Source organism: Aptenodytes forsteri, unplaced genomic scaffold (genome assembly GCF_000699145.1).
Source record: "Aptenodytes forsteri isolate BGI_AS27 unplaced genomic scaffold, ASM69914v1 Scaffold196, whole genome shotgun sequence".
Taxonomy (NCBI): domain Eukaryota; kingdom Metazoa; phylum Chordata; class Aves; order Sphenisciformes; family Spheniscidae; genus Aptenodytes; species Aptenodytes forsteri.
In genome coordinates, this window is record NW_008795333.1 from 48,906 (window position 1) to 56,186 (window position 7,281).

General features: G+C 64.0%; 1 protein-coding gene across 2 annotated transcripts; it reads right to left on the reverse strand.

Annotated features, from left to right (window-relative positions):
* Positions 1 to 241: 241 nt before the first annotated feature.
* PES1 (pescadillo ribosomal biogenesis factor 1) lies at positions 242 to 7,281 on the reverse strand. Of its 2 annotated transcripts, XM_009280113.1 has the most exons (13): positions 7,131 to 7,281; positions 6,923 to 7,032; positions 5,709 to 5,880; positions 5,383 to 5,472; positions 4,200 to 4,316; positions 3,665 to 3,742; positions 3,192 to 3,281; positions 2,851 to 2,981; positions 2,571 to 2,696; positions 2,221 to 2,405; positions 1,953 to 2,098; positions 1,450 to 1,617; positions 242 to 937 (listed from the first exon to the last, which is right to left on the reverse strand). In XM_009280113.1, the coding sequence occupies exons 3-13, from the start codon at positions 5,829 to 5,831 to the stop codon at positions 851 to 853; spliced, it is 1,341 nt and encodes a 446-aa protein (XP_009278388.1). In that variant the 5' UTR covers positions 5,832 to 5,880; positions 6,923 to 7,032; positions 7,131 to 7,281; the 3' UTR covers positions 242 to 850. The 2 variants fall into 2 exon arrangements, with proteins under 2 accessions (XP_009278388.1, XP_019327838.1); XM_019472293.1 differs by lacking the exons at positions 4,200 to 4,316; positions 5,383 to 5,472; positions 5,709 to 5,880; positions 6,923 to 7,032; positions 7,131 to 7,281 and adding an exon at positions 3,992 to 4,096.

Below are 7,281 nucleotides of genomic sequence, written 5' to 3' on the forward strand. Positions count from 1 at the left end.
CCACAGTGCCCAGGGGTCGCGGCACCTGGAGCAGGGACCAGGCTCTGTCCCTTCTGCTCCACCTCCCAACAGCCGTACCTTCCCGGTGCAGGATGAGGAGCCATCTCCAGCACTGCACGCGTCTCGGATGAACCGATCTGCGCCTCCTCCGCTGTGCCCAGGACCGGGCAGAGCACCGAGTGCAGCGCCGTCGCGCCGGCCCGCCACGGCTGGGAGGGAACGGACAACACACGCCACCGGGGAAGCATCACCTTCTTTAATGAAAAATAAAAATACAAGAGAAGTACAGCCTGCCACGTGGATGCTGGAGGGCAGCTCCGGGCTGGGCAGAGGACGGGCTCCCCTCTGCTATGGACTCCTCTCCACCAAGGCTGGGGCAAAGCCCCGTTCTTTGTGCCGAGCCTCCAAAACACGCCGCAATGCCCCGCCAAGCCAGGCAGCCCCCAGGGAACTCCCGCTCCACCACGGGGGCTCGGCTCCTCCACCCAGGGCTGTGCAAATTCAAAGGGAACAATCCCGGAGGGACCTGCAAGAGCCCAGAGCTCTCCTTGGCTTCCTCTTCCTCGCTCGCCACCCCTGCGGGCTGGGAAGCAGACATGGCGCCAGCATGAAGAGGACAGTCCTCATGACACCAATCCCGCAGCCCAGGCCAGGACGGGCAGCGGCACCGGCAGAGGGGAGCTGAGGGAGCCCCGGGGAAGGCACAGCGGGAAGTGTATTTACAGACAGAGAGTGTTTTAATTTAGCATTTCTGCCCCAGGAACAAAGCTGAGGGTTTTTCACCCAAATGCGATGGTGTCCGCAGGGCGCGGCCAGCCAGCCAGCCCCTGCGGGAAGCCCCCTGGCCCCATCACGCTCGTCGCGCCTTCTTGCTTTTCTTTTTCTCCTCTTTGACGGCAGTGTCGTGGGCTTTCCTCTTGGCAGCGAGTTTGTTCGCCTGTGGAGACAACCCCCCCCGCCCCGAGACCCACAATCAGACCGGTCTGCCCACACCGAGGGCTGCTCTACCCTCGGTCCCACCAAACCCTCCAGCTGTACACTGGGGGGGAGATGGACCCATCTGCTGCCGGCACCCGGGCCAGGCGTGGGGCACAGAGAGGGGCGGCAGCTTCGCTTGCTGAGCACAAGCCACGGCCCCAAGGGAGCGCGAGGAGCTCTGCCCTGCCAGGGTCGAGAGACCCTGGTGATCACGCAGCCTGGTGATGCCGGGGAAGAGGCTTGTAGAGCCTCACCCTTGCCCAGCTTCGCTCAATGCCCTCGCCAGGTACAGGGAGGAGCGGAAGGAGCAGCCCAGAGCTGGCACTGTATCGGAAGCAGAGGCTGCTCCCTCTCCCCCCGAGATGGGGACAGACCCGGTTTTAGCGATCCGTAGCTGCAAGCCGATTTGGGAAGAGCTAGCACCAGGATCCAGGCAAGGGTCCTTGGCCCACAGCAGCCCTACGCTCGTACCTCTCGGACTTTGCGCTTCTTGCCAAACATGATCTTCTTGTAGAGGTATTTCTCCCTTTTCTTCATCATCATGATGGCCAGACGCTTCTCCTCGCTTTGCTGCTCCTGCTCCAGGCGCTGCCTGTCCTCCAGCCGCAGCTTGCCAGCGGTCACCTTCACGGGAAGCGCCTGTGGGGAGCCGGAGAGCTCAGGACCCCGGATGCCGGGAGCCCGCCACCCTTCCCCAGGGACAGATGTTTCCACGCCATTCACTGGGGGCCACGGAAGAGCCACAGCACCCTCCGGACCAGGCGGCAGGTCCTGAGCATGAATGGGAGCTGCAGCTTGTGAACATAGGTCCAGGACCCAGAAGCGTGGTGGCCGCTGCAGGAGCGGCACAGCCACAGCAGTCCCACAACAGGGACTCGGCCGGGACGTCCCGCAGTGAGCAGAGCCCCAGCAGGGACAGAGCTCATCAGAGCTGCCTCCTCCTGGGGCTCCCAGCCCGCTGCCACGAACCATACCTTGTTGCTCTGAGTCTTCTGCTCTTCCATCTTCTTTAATTTCATCTCCTCTTCCTTTTCAGACTCATCTTCCTCCTCCTCCTCCTCCTCTTCTTCTTTGTCATTGTCGTCCTCCTCTTCTTCATCCTCCTCCTCACTCTCTTCATCTACAGAGAGACCACTGTTACCACCAGGAGAGCAGCCGCTGGCCCCGGGGCAGGTACGGCCCTGCCGAGGCAGCAACACCACCTGGCTCCTCTCCTCCTCCAACCTCGGAGCCTTCCATCACCTGGGTTCTCGCCCCTCTGCATGGCCAGCAGCTTCAGCTTCTCGGGAGGGACGTAGTCTCCTTCCTGCTCCGTCACGAAGGGCGAGAGGTGTGGGGGCAGCAGCACGCCAGGGAAATAGTCAGCCACGGGGAGGCACAGCTTGGCATTGACGGAGTCGAAGACCCACTGAGGCTGCAGGTAGTACCTGTGGGGCGGAGGGACATGGGGTCAGACTCCTTCCTCCCACCCCAGGCTCTGGAGCCCATGGGTCTGCAAGGGAGCAGACGGAGCGTGGGACCGCTCTGGGACGGCCAGGGACACCTGCTAGCCCGGGTGGCCATTCTGGGGACAGGCCACCTGCCTCACCCACCTGCCAACAACCTGCTGCTCCACCCGGGGCCGGTCAACAATCTGGTGGGTGATGGAGGGGTTGCTCACGTCGTAGGTGGCACCGATGCACAGGGACTTGTCCCAGGAGACCTGGCCACCAAAGCACCTGCCAGCAAAACCCACCGAGGGGTCAGGCAGGCAGGAGGGGCCCTGAGGGTCACCTCGCCCGCGGGACGTCAGGCAGATTGGCCTCAAAAGTCCTGATAGGGAGGCTGGGGGAGGCCAGCACGGGGTAGCAGGGCTGCCTGCCCACCACATACCGGATGATGAAGGCCAGCGGCTCTCGAGGCACCTCCCTGTTGAGGAAGAAGCGCAGCCCTTCAAACAACTTTTTGTGCTTCTCCAGGGCGTCCTGCTCCTTCTTCCTCGCGTCCATCTGCTCCGCCGTCTCCTGCTCAGAGCAAAGCATTCAGCCTCTGCCCCACGAGCAGCCCCCGCCAGGGCACCCTCTGCAAGGCGGGCTCTCGGATGCTGTCCCCAGCCTCCTGGCAGTCCCTCCCAGCACCACACCAGGCCCTGCCAGCCTTTGCCCGGGCACAAGACGTACCGCAGACAGGATCACCCAAGGCCAGGGCTGAGCCCCCCCTCACCAGGCTCTTACCCCCTCCACCGGGAACTCATCCATCTCCACCTCGTCCTCGTGGGTCGGTGCCACCACACGGGCCAGGCTGGCGCTCAGAGCCGACAGTTTCTGCAGCGGGAGGAGACCGAGAAGGCGTCACGCCCCGCCGGTGCTTTGGGGGTGGGAAAAGGGGCAGCCTCACGGAGGAAGAAGGCCGTTTCTCAGAGTGAGAGGTCAAAAGACCTCCCCCTGGGACTACACAGATGTTCAGCCTCCTCCATGTGCTGTCCCAGCCTGCAGTCCAGTGGCCCCTGAGGCCAAGCAAAGCTCCTCCCTTGGCCAGCATGAGGGGGCAAGGAGTTTGGGACCAGCCCCCTCCACCACGCGGGGATCAGGCTCTGCTCCTCGGCCCCTGCACATCGAATGCCCCACGCCAGGAGGGAGTCTGGGATCAGGACACCACGGCCACGCAGGGTCCTCCCATGGGCCAGGGTGATGGCAGCGTCCCTCACCTCCAGGTAGCTCTCCGAATCCATGGCGTACTCCTTGCCCTCCGCGGGCTTCAGCTCAACGTCAGCCTGGCCATCGATCTGGGGAGAAAGAGAAAGGTGGGGAGGCAGCTCCCAAACCCAGAGACCCCAAACAACCCCCAACCCCAACCCTGACCCTCCAACACGGTCTCGCTTCCCACCACCTGCACCGGGTGGTGCCGCCAGGCTCGGGGCCCCACCCCAACCTGACCCTCCAACACGGTCCACGGTCCCTCCCCCCCCCCGGCAGTGGTTTGTGCCGCCAGGCTCGGGCCAGCACGGCGCGTCCCCGGGGGGCGGTGGCCTCTCCTTGGGGGGGTAGAGCAGGTTGAGGGAGTGGTAGAGGCGAAAGTTGTGAAAGCCCAACAGGGTGGTGTAAAACTCGGTGAAGGTGGCCATCACACGGTAATCCACGTCCGTGGGGGGCTGCGGGGTCTCGCTTCCCACCACCTGCACCGGGTGGTGCCGCCAGGCTCGGGCCAGCACAGCGCGTCCCCGGGGCAGGCGGTGGCCTCACCTTGGGGGGGTAGAGCAGGTTGAGGGAGTGGTAGAGGCGAAAGTTGACGAAGCCCAACAGGGTGGTGTAAAACTCGGTGAAGGTGGCCATCACACGGTAATCCACGTCCGTGGGGTGCTGCAGGCACACGGGAAGAGTGAAGACACAAGGACAAAGGACCAGACCCCGCTTTGCAGGGACAGGGGCCCGTCCCATCCGCACAGGGAGGAGGATCCTGCCCCCTTCACAGCGAGGTCTGGAGATCCATGGCCACCGCCAACCCTGGGCAGGGAGAGCTCTCCAGGCTGCTACGCGGGGCCCCGCTGCCACCCTTCCGTGAAGGGACCTACTCGGACTAATGGAGCACCTCATCCCATCATGGTGGCTTGGTCCAGGGACTCTGCTCCTCCATGTGAGAAGTGCAGGCCACGGCAAAGCAGGACAAGGAGCCAAAACCCGGCAGGGACCCAGCCAGCCCCACAACAGCCAAAACTCAAGGGAGCGAGAAGTAATGCTGGCTGGGAAGGACACGGGTTGGCCGAGGAGATGCTGCCGGGGGGTTGAGCTGGGAAGGTGAGCCCCAGCGCGGGACGTACCAAAGGCCACAAAGCTGGAAAGCCTCAACCCGACCATGCCAAGCCCCAGAGCAAAACGAGAGGGCACTGCTGTAATGGTGAACTCCTGCGTGCCAAGGATCTTGGCAAGGCGCAGCACAGCCGTGCGGCCGGCATGGCACGGTGGCACCCACAGCCCCCCGTCCGAGCCCCACCGGCCCGAGCCCCGCTGCCTGCCTGGACCACGCAGGGGACACGGCAGAACCACCCTGGCAGAGGGTGCGGGGTCTGACTCGTCTCTTCCCTCAGTGCCACCAGCCTCATTCCTGCAGGTTAATCTTTAATTGCTGATTAAGGCACATCTTAATAATTGACAAGAGGAAATAAGGAACCGGGGAGACTGGTACAGCCAGGCACAGGGGACACAGGTACAGCCATCCCGGGGCGTAGAAGAGGATTGCGTCCTCGCACGCCTCCCGAGCCGGGCCTCGTGGTCTCCACCACAGGCTGGGCACAGCCTCGTCTGCCTCTGCAGCGCGAGAGCCACAGGACGGTCCCTCGACCCTTCCCCGGCCACAGGGAAGGGAGCAGCGAGGCAGCGGCAGCGCGAGTCCCGCACGGATCCTGCCGTGCTCTTCCCAGGTACTCACGTCATGGGCGAAGGTGTAAGGGGTGATCCAGGTGACGGGCTGCCCCAGCACCTCGGCCTGGTAGTAGATGCCCTTGATGGAGAGGAAGACCTGGCAGGGAACAGCGCGAAGGCTCAGGGGGAGGAAGGCCACGCGTGCTCCCTTGTCCCAGTCCTCATTAACCCTTGCCCCATCAGTGGGTTCGTCAGGGGAGCGTCACAGACGGCCCGGCAGCACTCGTTCCCCATCTGAAGCTGCCAGCACAGCTGGCCCTGTGCCCTCCTGGGGGGCAGCCCCCCCCCCGGGGCAGGGAAGGTCTCAGCCCCGTCCCTCCCCGCAGCGCCCACCTTGCGCAGGGAGCGGGAGGCGATGATGTAGTTGAGGAACTCCATGGCCAGGCGCCGGCAGAGCTGGATGGTCTGCACGTGGCACTTGCCCGTCCGTGGGAAGGTAGAGAAGAGGAAGCACATGGAGAGGGCATCATCCAGGTCCCGCAGCGCGTCTATGAAGGTTGGGTACCTGCGCCCGGGCAGGAGGAGAAGGGGAAATCACACCCAGCCCCAGCATCCACCAAAAGCTGCTGGGGCTGGTGGAGACCTCACGCAAGAAAGGACTGGGCACCGTGCAGCACCCACCTCCTGCACGTCCCACCGAAACCGGTGACCCACAGGGACGGGGTGTCCCTCCTGGGCACTCGGGAGCCCATGGTCACACAGGGACCTCCAGGCAGCTCCCCGGGGAGCCGGGAAGCTCCCTGGGCGAGGGGATGGCAACACCCCTGATTACAGGGTGGGTGTAAACAGGTTTTAGGGCACCCGCAGGCAGCGAGTGTTGGGGAATCCCAGCCTGGACCCACCGAGGACAAGCGTGCCCGTGGCCTGCGGTGCAGCGCACCGGCACGTGGCACTCCTCAGCCAGACGGACGAGGCCCAGACGAAAGCTGCAGGACTCAAACACTGCGGGCGGGGGGAGACAGTGCGGCCCCACAGCTTGGGCAGCGGTGCAGCCGCCAGGTGCCCAGACCATCTCCCCTCCTGAGCACAGAGCTTGTCGGGGGGGCAGCGTCTGCCTCTCGGTGCTGTTTCTCTCTCCCCTCTCTGCACCAGCACAGCGAGGTCCCAGGCACCACCGGGACAACGAAGAGACCTGCCAGAGCAGGTTCCCTCCCTCCTGGGTCCTCTCCTCCCTCACTGTCACCAAATTCACCAACTCCATTGGCACGATTCACCCTCCACCAGCCCTCCCTCCAAGGGTGACCCGGGAAAACACTGCTCAGGGAGAGGAGGAGAGTTCTCAGCGTCCTCCTGGAGACCCTGGAGCCATCGAGGACGGGCAGGCAACTCCCTGCTCGCTCACGCTTTGCTACAACCAGTGTGCAGCACGCTACGGCCTTCTCCTCCAGCCCACAAACACCGGTTTCCATCAAAACCCCCGGAACCGCTGCAGGAGGTGGGTTCTTAAAGAGGGACAGACACAGCGAAGGCTCCACAGGCCCAGGTGACTGCAGGGAAAGCTCCTCCTAAAAGAGGACGGCTCTGCCGGGACCCGGCCGGTGGCTCACCTCTCCTTCACGATGTGGTCGAGCTTGTAGGTGGGCTTGTTGTTCTTCAGCCGGTCTACGGTGCTCCACTCGCTCTTCCCGTACGCCTTCCGGAGCTTCCGCACAAACACCTGCGGGGAGAGGGGGAGGCCGGGGGCTCTGCGGGGAGAGGGCGAGCCCCGAGCGGCCCCTCGGGCACCGCCTTGGGGGTCTTGTGCGGGATAATTACCTTATACTCCCGGAACTTGTTGACGATGGGCTCGTGAAGGAGGAATTTGATATCCTTGAGGAGGTAGAAGGTCCTGGCTGCGGTGGAGCCTTTGTTCACCTTCTTCTTGTGCTTGGGCTCGTGGGGGTAAATCCCCTTCAGGATGCAGAGG

Bases quoted from the DNA above. Each gene is read 5' to 3' on its own strand.
- PES1 (XM_009280113.1), bottom strand. From the start codon at position 5,831: ATGTGCTTCCTCTTCTCTACCTTCCCACGGACGGGCAAGTGCCACGTG. The intron at 3,282-3,664 runs GTGAGGGACGCT...CTCCCGCTGCAG, and splicing joins ATTCGGAGAGCTACCTGGAG to AAACTGTCGGCTCTGAGCGC. The intron at 2,406-2,570 runs GTGGGTGAGGCA...TCCGCCCCACAG, and splicing joins GAGCAGCAGGTTGTTGGCAG to GTACTACCTGCAGCCTCAGT.